General features: G+C 45.0%; 1 protein-coding gene across 1 annotated transcript in view; it reads right to left on the reverse strand.

The window, feature by feature from the left end:
- LOC139412167 (immunoglobulin superfamily, DCC subclass, member 3) overlaps positions 1–16562 on the reverse strand; it is a 107638-nt gene that overhangs the window by 18123 nt on the left and 72953 nt on the right. Inside the window, exons 3-7 of the mRNA XM_071158985.1 lie at positions 14977–15121; positions 14441–14571; positions 14074–14211; positions 6983–7141; positions 3019–3184 (exon numbers count right to left, since the gene is read on the reverse strand). Coding sequence (XP_071015086.1) covers positions 3019–3184; positions 6983–7141; positions 14074–14211; positions 14441–14571; positions 14977–15121 — 739 coding nt within the window. The remainder of the gene's footprint in view (positions 1–3018; positions 3185–6982; positions 7142–14073; positions 14212–14440; positions 14572–14976; positions 15122–16562) is intronic.

The raw sequence follows: 16562 nt of genomic DNA on the forward strand, positions 1-16562 counted from the left end.
CCATCTTCCGTTAGGAAAATCTGGCATCGGACAACATTCAGTTACTGGCCATTTGAGAAATTTACCGGACCCATATGCATTGGCTGCGTAACCCATCGGTGTCCACAGTGCTCAGAATGACAGACATCACATTTAGATGATGGTAATTCATCTGAACAGAACTCCTGTAAGGAAGCAGCCAATAAAATATTTGCCAAAATGCAATTCGTGGGAAAACACCATTCTAAACAGTTCACCTGATGAGAGTGTTTCCATATGTGACCGAGATGAAAATCTCAGTTAGAAACATAGAGGAGGAATCTATTAGCAACAACTAGGATGAGGTGCTAATATGACCAGGATTGTGCCTTTGGGTTCTGGATAGCGAAAGAAAGCTGATATGAAAACCAATAAACAGCAGAGAAATGCTGGTTAATGGCATCAGGAAGTCTTTCTAAAATAATTGCCTCCACGTTTCTATGGTTGGATTTTAACTAGGCTACTTTGAAGCAAGGCAAGACATGGCTCATAATATGAAGTAGAACGTTCAGGTTTCAAACAATGAAGTATATGTTTTCAAAATTCATACTGCCTCCAGCTCACACTGCAAAGTAGTGGGTGACACGCTGATAGCCTGCCTACCGTTGCCCACACACACACACACACACACACACACACACACACACACACACACACACACACACACACACACACACACACACACACACACACACACACACACACACACACACACACACACACACACACACACACACACACACACACACACACACACACACACCGCTAGGAGCATTCTAATTAAAATCACACTGCTAGGTAATCTTGCACAGAGGCAGGACTCCAATATTAGATACAAGCTTTCTATATAACAGCAGAAACAGTGAGCTGTAGGGGCATATCATTACCTCTGCCTTGCACCTGTAGGGAAGACTGGGGCCTGTTGAATGTGATTGTCTATCCTTTCATTCACTCCTCCATAAGAATGGAAAACAGCAGGATCTGCTGTGACGACAACAGAAAATAAGGGCTACTTGGGCTTGAACTGGGCTTGAACTGGGCTTGAACTGGGCTTGAAATGGGCTTGAACTGGGCTTGAACTGGGCTTGAACTGGGCTTGCATTGCTCGCCCAACCAAGAGACTGAGTTCCTTGAGAAATCCGACAAAGACTGTTCTGTAGAACTAATACTGTAGCGCACCAGATGGAGACGTACGATGAGCTGTAGGAATGTATCAGAATAGCAATGAGATAAGCTACCAGCCTCGTACCCAAACACTTACCGCACAACAGTCAAACTCAGCACTTACTGTAGTCCTACTAAGTAAGTTAGGATACCACGTAAAGTTATGTTCCATAAATGGCTACATTTCGGCTACCTCAGTTTATGAGCCAATTAGCTAATGGTGGTGCTGGAACTCTGGCCTCCATACTTAACCAGTCCCAGCGTAGTGGGTGTGATGCATGAGAGGCTCCAGAGAGAGATGCAGAGCAGTGTCAGGTGGAGGTCTATCACTAGGCTGCCCTCTAACCCCTCTCCATCTCTCTTTCTCTCCCTCCCTCTCTCTCCACCACTCTTTCCCTACAACACAGTCTGCTTCCGCCATCCAACTCCAGCGCCTAATGTGCTCTCCCACTCTCTCTCTCTCTCTCTCTCTCTCTCTCCCTCTCTCTCGCTGTCTAACCCCCCACCCTCTCTCTCTGCCCCTCGCTCCTCCTCACCTCTGCCTGGCCCTCTCTCTTTCTCTATCTCTGTGACTGTTAGAGGGGAGCAGTGTGTCTGAGTGATGGTAGTGCCTCGGCCTCTCTCTCCCCATGTACCACTAGGTCTGGAACACCTGCATCATTTACATGTACTTCACTGTCCCACTTTATTGATTTCCTTGTGCATATGTAATGTAATCACTTCACCATCCGTTGCATTTATAAATATTAACACACACAGATGGATTCTCACTTTGGAAAACACGACTGGTACAGCACTGAACTCATCATGTATACTGCAATCAACCTGTATATAGAACAGACCTTCTTTCATTTCCCACAGCCAGAAAGAAATCTAACCTATAAATCTTTCAAAGGCTGACAGTTAAAATGTATGAATAATACGATCTCCCCTGTCTGCATGAACAAATATAGGTCGGCTTCATATGTCACGACATGCGGAATATTCTTTGTGTTATGGGCTCTGGTCAAAACTAGTGCACCATATAGGGATTAGGTGCTGTGAAATCTTCAACTGGAAAACATCAAAACACATGCAGGACATTGACGAAATACCTTGAACAGTATGCGCACCAAATTCAGGAGAACCATATTACTGAGCTATAACTCCTAGCTATGTTTGGAGTCTACTCTTTGACCTGAATGAGAAGCATTCTGATACCAGCCACCAGGCTGTCTGGCTCCGTGTTTAACGGTTCTGGGGAAACACCGGTGGTGACAACCACTCAGGACAATAAAACAGCAAAGCTCCAAATACAGTAGCAGACTTGAATCATTATCACGACACAGAGCCACTCTCCTAGACCTGGAGCGAGGCCAGTCCCAGGCTCATTACAACCCTCCCGTCTCTCCCTGCCTGCCCCAACCCGCCCGCCCGCCCAACACAACACTAAACACAATAACCTGGCCTCATAATCTCTCATATGGAGAATGTTAAATGACACAATACACTGGCCGGCCCTTCTGTTCTGTTCCTGGAAATTCCACCGGACAGCCTTGGGAGCCGGTCCAGCAGTGATTCGATAGATACCCTCGTAATGTAATGTTTTAAATGGAGCTGTGACAAGTCAGTGTATCTCTTGGCAGACATCTTGGCCAGCTGTTTCATTAGTGCAGTAGATCAGCTCAGAAATAATGGAGCGTTTGATTACGCCGATGACACTGCCAGCCATGCACATACTTTGTTACAGTGGATGGATGGCTGCATGCATGAATGGATATAGTGTTATTACCATACAGAATGAGTACAGTCCCTGTTGCTTTCAGCACACAATTCAATAGAACACACTTAACTCACGTGTTGTTGTTCCTGAGTTTGACGTGCCCTCCAGGCTCCAGGATCTGGCCGTTCTTCAGCCAGGTGAGCTTTGGCACAGGGTCACCCTGCGCCTGGCAGGTGAAGATAGCAGTGGTGCCCACCGGCCGGGAGATGGACTGGGGAGGCTGCACAAACTCTGCTGGGGCTGTGGGCAGACGCAGAGGAAAGACAGATAGTGGGCTACTTACTAACTGAATATAAAGTGCCTTGCTACATAGATACAGTAACTTGCTGACAGGGCCTTTCTCATTCCCCATACTATGCTGCACAACAACCATGTTTTCTCACTAGTGGTTTGAAAACAGAAGCTACCAAGGTATATTGAAAAAGCAGGAAGCTCCCAGAGGGAAGGAAAAGAGGAGAGAAGAATGAAGGCATATTATCCTGGGCTTAATCCAGCCTAATCACATTCATCAGAATTAGATTGTGTGTGTGTGTGTGTGTGTGTGTGGGGGGGGGGGGGGGGGGGGGGAATTAGCGACAGAGTCTGGCAAAACAATTATTAGCTGTGGATCAGATTAACGTCATCGGAACTGAGAAGAAGATCTGCGAACACAAAAGGAGGAGGAGAGGGAACAGGGAATCTATTCACAAACGCAGACTACCTATTATAGAACACAAACTGAGTAAAAGGCAATGCAGTGCAGATACAGTATCTTTCCCCCGAAAGTCTTTCAGTATGGCACACTACACAACTACTGACCTTTAGCCTCCAGCCAATGATCCTCCCTCCCTCCCTCCCTCCCCCTCCCTCCCTCCCTCCCTCCCTCCCTCCCTCCCTCCCTCCCTCCCTCCCTCCCTCCCTCCCTCCCTCCCTCCCTCCCTCCCTCCCTCCCTCCCTCCCTCCCTCACTCACTCACTCACTCACTCACTCACTCACTCCCTCCCTCCCTCCCTCCCTAGGAGTCATTCTTTCCCTCCTCTCTTTGAGCTATGAGCCATGCTCCGTTTGCGCTAATTGACACAGAGGTACAGGTAATGCAAATCTCTATTACCTCTTAATTAAACAGTGTTTAGTTTCGCCTCAAATTTGTGATTACACTCCTCCCGGATCTGATCCGAGCTGTTGGTTGGTATTTCTGTTGGGGTACTTATCTCCCCTCATTATTCATAGCTACCCGTATTATAAGCCACATCAATATTGTCATTTATGATAGGATGACTTGAGTTATTTTCCTAATAACTTCCTAGTGAGTGGGAAGACAATTAAGACTGCAATTATGGATCATCTAGTCGTAATTTACAACGAGATCATTCCCACAATCAGCAACTATTTTCCTTTCCACTCTCACATTAGCAGGTTTATTTGTCTGTCAGCTATCCTTCTGGTTCTAATATTTCTATCTATACTATCTTCCTGTAAACAAACCCTCCCCTTTCTAGTTCTAGTTATTTAGCATCCTCTATCTATACTATCTTCCTGTAAACAAACCCTCCCCTTTCTAGCTCTAGTTATTTAGCATCCTCTATCTATACTATCTTCCTGTAAACAAACCCTCCCCTTTCTAGTTCTAGTTATTTAGCATCCTCTATCTATACTATCTTCCTGTAAACAAACCATCCCCTTTCTAGTTCTAGTTATTTAGCATCCTCTATCTATACTATCTTCCTGTAAACAAACCCTCTCCTTTCTAGTTCTAGTTATTTAGCATCCTCTATCTATACTATCTTCCTGTAAACAAACCCTCCCCTTTCCAGTTCTAGTTATTTAGCATCCTCTATCTATACTATCTTCCTGTAAACAAACCCTCCCCTTTCTAGTTCTAGTTATTTAGCATCCTCTATCTATACTATCTTCCTGTAAACAAACCCTCCCCTTTCTAGTTCTAGTTATTTAGCATCCTCTATCTATACTATCTTCCTGTAAACAAACCATCCCCTTTCTAGCTCTAGTTATTTAGCATCCTCTATCTATACTATCTTCCTGTAAACAAACCCTCTCCTTTCTAGTTCTAGTTATTTAGCATCCTCTATCTATAATATCTTCCTGTAAACAAACCCTGCCCTTTCCAGTTCTAGTTATTTAGCATCCTCTATCTATACTATCTTCCTGTAAACAAACCCTCCCCTTTCTAGTTCTAGTTATTTAGCATCCTCTATCTATACTATCTTCCTGTAAACAAACCCTCCCCTTTCTAGTTCTAGTTATTTAGCATATTCTATCTATACTATCTTCCTGTAAATAAACCCTCCCCTTTCCAGTTCTAGTTATTTAGCATCCTCTATCTATACTATCTTCCTGTAAACAAACCCTCCCCTTTCTAGTTCTAGTTATTTAGCATCCTCTATCTTTTCCTTTTCTCATCTTAAGAGAAGAGGTGTTATGATGGTTTTCTAATCTCAGCTATCTCTATACTGTGTGTCACCCTGTTAGTAAAAGTGTCGGGACCTGAAATTCACACCGTTCTAGGCACTGTGGTATGATGAGGATTAGGTTGGCTTTATCCTCCTGTCCATCTCTCCCTCCATCTCACTTTTCATCTCTCCATCTCCACCTTCATCTCTTTCTCTTTCTCTTTCTGTGTCCCTTTTTATCTCTCTCTCTCTCTCTCTCCATCTCTCTCTGTTTGCTCTATAGAGGCTATGTGTATGTGAGTAGGGCCTGGAGGGAAGGGCTGGAGGGAGGCGGGGGGATGGTGGGTCAGGGAGAGTATTGATGTGCAATTGTGGTGTGGGTCTGATCAGCACTCTTTCCCCCATTCCCTCTCTATCTTTCTCTCTCCCTCTTTCAATCCCCTCCTCTCTCTCTCTCCCTACTCTCTATTACTCTCTTCCCCCAATCTCACTTCTTCCCTCTCTCCCCCTAATCTCTCCCACTCTCTCTTCTTTCTTCTCTCTCTCTCGCTACTCTCTCTTTTTCCATTTCTCTCTCTCTCCCCTCAGTTTCTCACTCTGAGGTAAATGAAGGGTAGTGCAGTGAGCAGAGGGCCGCTGTGCCAACCATCTGGCCAGGAAGATCACATCAATTCTCTTAAGAAACAGCCTACCTTACTCTGATAAAAACAGCCGGCCGGACGGCGGGAGGGAGTCACCTGTATGCTGCTACTCTATACAGTCACTGAGGCCTTATCACCATAACAACCCTCTCATAGCAAGTCAGTCAGTCAGTCATATGGTTCCCGACTGTGAAATACATCCACTGCTGCCATGAGAATATGAAGCAATGCTGCTTGAAGGCTGTGTCCACAGCAAGGCTTTAGCCTTTTCGTTTCTTATCATAAAACACATGTATTGTATATCGAATCAGATCATTAGCTGAGGGCGCTTTCTAGTCTTCACTGATTGATAAAGAAACCATAGACATTGACACATAATCAACAGCATGGCTTTCTTCCAGAGCCTTCTATTTCAGGGCCTTGTCTAACAATGGACAGGAAGATTAAATTAAATATTGACTGGGAGCAGTATTGCTATTGGCTGGGGCCAAGGGCAGGGCCCTTTGGCTGATAAGCATGTGAGGCACACGCTGAACGCTTCCTGCTTGGTCGGAAGGCCCTACCCGCACTACTAACCACCTCCAATTGGTCAAATATGAGTAAGAAAATCACACAACGAATGAGACACACACACACATTTATTTTACTAACCTTGTGGGGACCTAAAATGTATTTCCATTCAAAATCACACACACACACACACACACCAGCAGAGGCTGGAGGGAGGAGCTATTGGAGGACAGGCTCGTTGTAATGGCTGGAATGGAATAAATGGAATGATATCAAACACATCAAACATATGGAAACCGCACATTTAACTACGTCCCAATAGTACCATTCCAGCCATTACAATGAGCCCGTCCTCTTATAGCTCCTCCCACCAGCCTCCACTGACACACACACACACACACACACACACACACACACACACACACACACACACACACACACACACACACACACACACACGCACACACACCATACTGAGTGTGTGTGTAAAGGCTCACCTTGGACCACCAGACGTCCCTGAGCGGTTCTGCGTACACGGGTCCCTGGTTTGTTGGCAGCGCAGACGTAGACGCCAGAGTGCTGGACCCCGACATCTGTGATCATCAGGTTCCCTGTACCCAGCACTTGGATGCCCTCCACACCTATCGGACGGCCATCTGAGGAGAGAGGAGAGAGTAGAGAGTAGAGGAGGAGAAAAGAGAAGAGGAGAGGAGGAAGGGAGGGGAGGCGAGTAGGGAATAGGAGAGGAGATTAAATGAGGGAAGGGATAGAAATAAAGAGAGAGAGAGAGAGAGAGAGAGAGAGAGAGGAGGAGAGGAGTGAGATAGCAAATTAGCTGAGTTAGTTTAGAATATAAAAAAATATGCCCTTTAAATATACACAAAAAGGCTATAAAAAAGGCTATAAAAATACCAAGGGAGATAAATGATTGATTAAACATACTATAATGTACATCAAAGGATTAAACGCTGGAGAAGAGGAGATGCTATTTTAGTTCGCCCCATACTGCTGCGAAACACATTTCACAGTAAATATCAGAGCAGTTCTCACAAGTGTGACAGAGCACGTCTTGTGGGAATCACCATATTCAGTACAAAGGTGGCAAACGAGGCGAGTGTATTGGGCGAGGGCCATGGGCCACGCCGACACAGCCAGTCACGCAGAGGAACTATGTTGCCATGACTCCATTGTGTGTTAGTGTGTGTGATTGTATGTGTGTGTGAGGGAGTCTGTTATACCTCCCCAGCACCGTCCTCCCCACCCCGCTCTGACAGGCTAGTGACACACACACACCCACCCACCCACACACACACACACCGGTTTGATCTCATGGTTTGACAACGCCCTCTACTGCCTTAGGCACACCATGCTTTAAAATGGGGAAATGCCCTCTGAGCAGGCAGAGCTACATGGATAAGCTAGGCTGCCACTCCCCTCTGTCCCTCCATCAAATACCCTGTCCTGCTCTCCATCTCTTCCTATTTCAATGGCCTTATACTGGGGGTAGGACCAACAAAGACATGGCAGAGCCAAAGATATTTCAGTCCCTCTTTATATTTGTAACATCTGCGTCCTGTGTGTCCCGGCTTAGAGTGTTAAAGGGCTGTGCGGGGGACATGGCCGCAATGCTAAAAGCCTGCAGAGAAAACAGACTGGCCATCCTCCTCTCCTCACATCTTCAAACAGACAGCTAGCAGACAGCTAGCAGACAGCTAGCAGACAGCTAGCCAGCCAGCCAGAGACTGGGGCCATATGGCCTTGCCCAGGCCTTTTATAGGAGGGCAACACACGTCTCCTCTGTGAGCACTGTGTGCATCTGAGCAGAGCCACCACAAGGAAAGGGAGGGTCATTTGGAAATATTCCACAAACCTGGACCCCGACAAGACAATGCACTGTGGGCTGAAGAGAAACATGAGAATGGAAAAAGGTGGACAGTACATCCAGAGTTCACGAGAATGCCTTCAAACAAAAATATACAAACCTCAGCCCTTTCCGTGTTCGTGTAGCTGCAACAAACAGCACCAACAGTGGGCTGTAGGCTACAGGATTTCAGTAGAACATAGGAACCTATTATTCATACGTATTTACAATCCACTTGAAACAGCCTGGTCAGCTAAGTCAGCCAGTGGAGTTTCCTATTGACTGTAGTAGAAGCTATGGCTAGAACAGTATAACTTAAGCATGCTCCATGGTACTATTAAGTGCAAGCCTCAGGCTCTCAGCCTGACCCTCCCACTCCCAGCCCCAGTCCAGTGTCATAACTAAAGGGACTCAGCTAGGAGTGGCTAAACAACTGTGAACCATATAATGGGCGTTATTACCCCTCTACAATAAGCCTGACTCAAGTCGGGCTAGCTGCTGAGTGAACTGTAAAATCAACAGAGTTGGACACAGTTTACAGTTCCTCCATGGCTACCTCTTATCTCTCCAGACATACTCACTCTCACAGAAACTTGATTTCTCTCTCTCTTTCGATCTGTGTGTGTGTGTGTGTGTGTGTGTGTGTGTGTGTGTGTGCTGTCTAAATGGATGCAGCTATCTCTATGTCAGTCTGTAATTTAGTTAGTGTCAAAGTGTAGCCCAGAGAGCACCAGTGCTGATGAATGAAAAGCTCCAAACAAACTCTGGCATTAAGGAATGACTGATGTGAATCTATTAAATTAATTATGCAGCTTATTCCCACGCCTTCACTCCCTGTAATCTAATACACGGAAATCCAGAGGCGTCATGCCCACAAGGAGACGTGCCCCCTCAGATTTGTCCTGTTTTTAAATTTTTCAGATGTTAAATTAATTACTCAACTTAATTGAGCCGGTGATGGGCAGGACTCGCAGGAGGAATGTTTGTAAATTAATTTGATCAAGCTATGTAGCTTCCTTCTTGATTAATAAATAAAACAAAACATTTTGTTGTTTCTCTGTAATACTAGCGACCAAGCAATTTTATGAAGTTGGCTTTAGCTAGCCAGCTAGATAGGTTCCCAGTCTCCCAACCTCATAATTAGCTAACGAGCCATTTCCAGTTATTAATCAAGATAGAGTAGCTTGTCTAACTATCTCTGCTGGCAAGCCTGCAGGCAAGGTTGCTAGACTTTAGAAAATACTAAAACAGTTTTAATTCTTGGGTTATTGTACTATATTCCGGTGTGGCAGTTGTAGTAAACTCATATGGCATAAAAGTTCTTAATGCTGCAATATATCACTTTTTGGGCAACTTGACCGAATTCACATAGAAATGTGAGTAATAGATCTGTCATTCTCATCGAAAGCAAGTCTAAGAAGCGGTTGATCTGTTCTATGTGCGCTATTTCTATAGCCCGTTCAAAAAAGTTCCGTTTTTGCGGAACGGCGTATTGCTTTCGCCATATTGTAGACCAACTTCAAACAGCTGAAAATACAAAGATATATTTCACAGCGGTTTAGATTGTACAATGATTCTCTACACTATGCATTGCTAGTTTTGTCACAAACTGAAATTGAGTGAACTATTCTAATTTTAGCAAACAGGAAATGGCGGAGCGAATTTTTTTGGCATATTGCACCTTTAAAGAATCAATGTACATAATTAATTAAAATGACAACTGAAAAGCTAAAGAGGAATGCTTAGATAACATTTGCAGAAAAATATACATAGAGATGGTGCCGACAGACATGGCAGCTCTGCTTTCAGCTCCTAAGCAACTTTGCAGTATCTAGTTTTTTTGTGTGTTATTTCTTACATTATTAGCCCACACATTTTGTGTTATTACATACAGACGGAAATAACTTTTGGATATCAGAGTGGCGGTAACTCACCAGCATTACAACCAGGAATACAACTTTCCAGAATTGGATTCCTTCGTTCGCACCTCCCAGGTGAATTTAACTTATCCCAGAGGCTGTTCCAATACGCTGCCGGCAGAGAGCGGTATTCGGAGTGGACTTCTAGACTGACTCAGGAGGCATGCACACCATCCACCGCTTCCGAGTATATTACTCGCTAATGTTCAGTCTCTGGACAATAAAGTAGACAAGCTCAGGGCGAGGCTCTCCTTCCAGAGCGACATCAGCGACTGTAACATGCTCTGTTTCATGGAACCATGGCTCTCTCCGGATATACTGTCCCCGTTGTTAAAGCTGCCCTGTGCAACTCGGTCCAGGACTTCCTGATGGGCCGCCCCAGGTGGTGAAGGTAGGATACAACACCTCCACTTTGCTACTCCTCAACACAGGGGCCCCACAAGGGTGCATGCTCAGCCCCCTCCTGTACTCCCTGTACACCCATGACTGCGTGGCCACACACGGCTCCAACTCAATGATCAAGTTTGCAGATGACACAACAGTAGTATGCCTGATTACCAACAATGACGAGACAGCCTACAGGGAGGAGGTGAGGGCCCTGGCAGAGTGGTGAAAATAACCTCTCCCTCAACATCAACAAAACGGAGCTGATCGTGGACTTCAGGAAACAGCAGAGGGAGCACGCCCCTATCCACATCAACAGTGGAGAAGTTAGAAATCTTCAAGTTAGTCGGCGTACACATCAGTGACGATCTGAAATGGTCCACCCACACAGACAGCGAAGAAGTTGCAACAGCGCCTCTTCAACCTCAGGAGATTGAATAAATTTGTCTTGGCCTCTAAGACCTTCACAAACTTTTACAGATGCACAATTGAGAGCATCCTGTCGGACTGTATCACCGCCTGGTGCGGCAACTGCACCGCCCGCAACCACAGGGCTCTCCAGAGGGTGGTGCGGTCTGCCCAACGTATCCCCGGGGGCACACTGCCTGCCCTCCAGGACACCTACAGCACCCGATGCCACAAAAAAGAGAAAAAAAAGATCATCAAGGACATCAACCACCCAAGCCACGGCCTGTTCACCCTGCTATCATCCAGAAGGCGAGGTCAGTAAAGGTGCATCAAAGCTGGGACAGAGAGACTGAAAAACAGATTCTATCTCAAGGTCATCAGACTGTTAAAAACTTCTTATGGCTTGGGGGCAGTATTTCGACATCTGGATGAGAAGCGTGCCCAAAGTAAACTGCCTGTTACTCAGGCCCAGAAGCTAGAATATGCATATAATTTGTAGATTTGGATAGAAAACACTCTAAAGTTTCCATAACTGTTAAAATAATGTCTGTGAGTATAACATAACTGATATGGCAGGTGAAAACCTGAGGAAAATCCATCCAGGAAGTGGGATTTTTTTGATGTGGGTACTTTTCAATTGAATGCCTATAGAGTATCTAAATGGTTAAGACCCAGATTGCAGTTCCCATGGCTTCCACTAGATGTTAACAGTCTTTAGACATGGTTTCAGGCTTGTTTTCTGAAAAATGAAGAAGAATGAGACCATTCTCTCAGTGGACTGAGGAAGAACGCAGAGCTGGTTTGCTCACGTGACCGATTGCGCGCCCTTCCCTGATTTTCCTTTCTATTGAATATGCTATTGTCCGGTTGAAATATTATCGATTATTTAGACAATTGACAACGTGAGGAATAATTATAAACATAGTTTGACATGTTTCGACGAACTTTACTGGTACTATTAGGATGTATTCGTCTGCATGTTTTGACCACCTTTGAGCCTGTGGATTACTGAACAAAATGCGCCAACAAAACTGAGTTTTTGGGATATAAAGAGGGACTTATCGAACAAAACAAACATTGATTGTGTAGCTGGGAATCTTGTGGCCGCAACCATATGAAGATATTCAAAGGTAAGTGATTAATTTTATCGCTATTTCTGACTTTTGTAATTCCTTTACTTGGTTGTAAAATGTTTGTATGCTTTTGTAAGCGGGGCGCTGTGCTCAGATAATCGCATGGTATGCTTTCGCCATAAAGCCTTTTTGAAATCTGGATTAACAAGAAATTAATCTTTAAGCCGATGCATAACACTTGTATTTTTTATGAATGTTTATTATGACTATTTCTGTATTTTGAATTTGGCGCTCTGCAATTTCACCGGATGTTGTCGAGGTGGGTCGCTAGCGGAACGCCTGCGCCAGAAAGGTTAAATAGCCATCACTAGCGGGCTGCCACCCGGTTACTCAATCCCGCACCTTAAAGGCTGCTGCCCTATGTACATAGACTAGAATCACTGGTCACTTTAATAATGTTTACATACTGCTTTACTCATCTCATATGTATATACTGTATTCTATTCCACTGTATTTTAGTCAATGCCACTCCGACATTGTTCCTCCTAATATTGATATATTTCTTAATTCCATTCTTTACTTTTAGATTTGTGTGCATTGTTGTGAATTGTTAGATATTACTACCCTGTTGGAGCTAGGAACACAAGCATTTCACTACACCCACAATAACATCTGGTAAATATGTGACCAATAAAATTTGATTTGATTTTAGATATTTTTTTACATAAAATTAGACATAATGATTATGGCTCTAGATTGTTTCAGTTTAAAAAACAAACAAACAGGTGTTTAACATACTTTGTGCCCCCTCTAAAATAGTGGTTGCATGCTGCTGCTGAAATCCCACCCTGTCAGCATTTAATTACAGCAACATTGTGCAAGGCAATATCCACAATCTGATTATAGCTCCTCTCTGGTTGGGGAGGGGCTGCAATTTACATTTTGAACAGCAAATCAGATTGGATAATAGCTTAGAAAAACAAATATCTGATTCCAAAATTGGTAGCGGCAGAGTTTGAGTGATAGCCAAGAGGAACGTGTGAAGTGGTGGGGACTGAATCCTGCCTGGGCTGAACACCTCTAAGCAATTACGGTGGATCTCCCACCGTGTGTCACTTACTCACTTTCGCGGTTCCTCTCTACCAGGAGAGTAAAGAATGCATTCATCAAAAAATAAGATTGTGTTTAGCCCCCAAAGACTCATATAGGCTGCAATCCCCTACTTCATTTGTACATAAGATTAATGTTCTATTAGACATTACGTAAAAGAACATACTACACGTATGTACACAATGCAGAGACGAGCTAACCCAGACACACATACATACATGCACACTTCCGCAAACACACAAACATCAATGCACATGCACATCCACACAACTGCACGTGCGTACAAAAACACACACAAATACACACTGGACAGCAGTAGCCTACTTAATCACTGTGCTGTACCACATTAGAAGCAGTCACTGAACACTCAATTTTTCCTCCCTTCATTTATATCAAGGTCAGCAAGATAATGTCTGGTAAATAGGCTTTCAACCATCTGGGAAACAATGAGCTCTGTGCACGCTGTGAACGCAGCATGCCATGACCAATTTCACACACAAAGCCGCCCTATCTTATTGTATCAGAATGTCCCATTTAACAGAATGTCCTCTTCAATCTCTGTATTTTGCCTGTGTGCTTTAGGTAAATGTATATATAATTCAGCTATACTACTATGGTGACATGTTTTTCTATCAGCTGCAATAGTGATGTATTTCAAGTCGGGTTTCGGATGATTGCAAACTAGACAAGCAATCTAACACGGAACCTTATGGAAGATAGAAGGGTCCTATAGCCCTCAATGCCTGAGAGGCAGGGGGTTTAATGCCCGTGCAGCACCCTGTAGGCTGCAGCTTTGATTGGATGTAAAAGAGAAAGCGGGGTTTTGGTCTTACCAAGCCTGCTCCATGACACGATGGGGCGGGGATATCCTGTAGCAACACATTCCAAGATGGCCGTCTGGTGAACGGTGAGAGTGAGGTTTTCAGGACCCACGAGGATCATGGGCTCTTTGTAAACAGAAGACTGGGAGACTGGGGGGAAGAGGGGGGGGGGGGGGTGACGCAAGCGTAAGTGTGCGAGAGCTTTATGGATTGCAACATTTAATTGGATTTCACCGTTGCCCATCATCTCCAGTGCGAGCATCTTGGCGGTGAGGCTGTGTGAGATGATGCATGGCCACATATTTGTGCGGTGGGTGGGTATCCAGGGAAGGTGTGTATGTGTGTGTGTACATATGTATGTACGTAGGAGTATTGAGACCTGAGACGGTGAGGCGAGCCCCGGCACTGTGCTTTACTCCTGCACTGTTGTGGGCCACACAGCAGAACACACCACTATCCTCCTGACGTAGACCGGTGATCTGCAGAACACCAGTGGGGAGCAGGGTATACCTGACAGAGAGAAGGAATGGGAGGAGGGTGGGAGAGAGAGAGGGTGGGGGAGGGAGGGCAGAGAGAGAAAGGGAAAGAGAGAAAAAAAGAGAGAGGGAAGAGAGAGATAGAGGGAGAGAAAAAAAAGAGAATCAAGGGAGTAGATCATTGTTTGCTTAATTAAGTGTGTTTACACACGCAACGTAAACTTCATTTCAAACAGCTAGACAGACACAAGGGAGGCTACAGCACACTGGATACCAGGTGGTGAGGTTTGGCAGGGTAACAGTTAAGTGAAAGTTGTGAAGCTGCTACAGTGAATTTGCTTCTAGACAGACAGATTTTTGTGTGCAGGTACAGTGGACCTACAGTAGTTGGTAGGGACAGCTGAGGTGATTAACACAGAGGAACCCTACTTTACTGTACCTCTCATCCTTAGTGTCCACGGAGCGGCCATCTTTCTCCCAGCTGATGGCAGGCTCAGGCAGGCCGTGAATCTGGCACTGGAACCGCCCAACGCCCGCCTCCTCCGCACGCACTGACCGCGGCTGGACATGGAACTCTGCCATCGCTGGAGAGAGGGGAGATGCAGCGGTCAATTCAATGTTTGAAAACCTACGCAACGTTTTCTTTTTTTTCCCAGAGCATCTTTCATAAAGGCCTACATGTAAATATTGCTGCCATGTATAGTAACAGTGTACTACTGTCCTAAACTCAGTGGCACACCAAGCCAGTTAATCATAGCCAATTACCAGGGAGGTATTACCTACAGTTTATTCATATTTTTATACCCATTCCCGCACTGGAAGGCAATTAACTTATTGTCCCCAAAAAATATTTTAAAAAAGGAAATAACGGCTCCATCTTTCAGTGGAATGAGTCATAATCCAGTGGCTTTATCTAAAGCAACACTGGGCAGCTCTTAACCTTGAGCAGACACATTGCGATAAAATGAACCAAATGAGCAGAAGAGACAGCAGTCTGACTAGGGCAGGGAGCTGCCATGTGGTTAGGTAATTACCTGTGTTCTGCTGTCAGCAATCACTGTACAGGAAACCCTAGTGATCATTACCCCTAGTTCTAGGGGAAAGCCTGTGTTTTGATAATCTGGCCCTCATCAGTGACACAGTAAATGAAAGGTTCCTAGTTAGCCGTGACACTGAGAAAATCAGAGGCTCCTAGTTAGCTTCGGATCATACCCTATTTAAAAAAAAAAAAAATTAAACCTTTATTTAACTAGGCAAGTCAGTTAAGAACAAATTCTTATTTTCAATGACAGCCTAGGATCAGTGGGTTAACTGCCTTGTTCAGGAGTAGAACAACAGATTTTTACCTTGTCAGCCTAGGCTGACAGATTTTCACCATGTCAGGGATTTGATTTTGCAACCTTTCAGTTACTAGTCCAATGCTCTAACCACTAGGCTACCTGCCGCCCCTATGCTATGCTAACAAACACAGCTGGGCTCAGAGAGAGAGAGAGAGACCGCTGACAACAAAGAGTAAAGAGTAAACACTGAACCACTGTAGTGAGTGCTCCATCAGGTGGGGAGGGACATTTATATACAAACAGTAGGGTTCTGGGGGAGAGTAATGACAGTGTGAGTGGCCAGGCCAGGGCTGCAGATGTACTGTAGTGATGTGGCCAAACAACGGACAATCAGCCAGATAGTCAGCCAGGCCTAGGCAGGCACTTCGCTCCTTGAACTAGATCAATTAAGTCCAATTAGCTCCCTTACTGTGCCCAGTGATTAAACAGTATGGTCAAATAGAGGAAGGGGGCAGGTGAGAGAGGACAGTGATGTAGGGAAGGAAAGGGCCAGGTGGAAGAGGACAGAGATTTAGGGAAGGAAAGGGCCAGGTGGGAGAGGACAGAGATTTAGGGAAGGAAGGGGCTAGGTGGAAGAAGACAGTGATGTAGGGGAGGAAGGGGCATTTGAAATAATGCTATAATTTCACAAAATGTTACAACAACAGAGAGCACGCAGTTGTTCTCAGGGTGCTATTCTAACAGC

Source organism: Oncorhynchus clarkii, chromosome 6 (genome assembly GCF_045791955.1).
Source record: "Oncorhynchus clarkii lewisi isolate Uvic-CL-2024 chromosome 6, UVic_Ocla_1.0, whole genome shotgun sequence".
NCBI classification, from domain to species: Eukaryota; Metazoa; Chordata; class Actinopteri; order Salmoniformes; family Salmonidae; genus Oncorhynchus; species Oncorhynchus clarkii.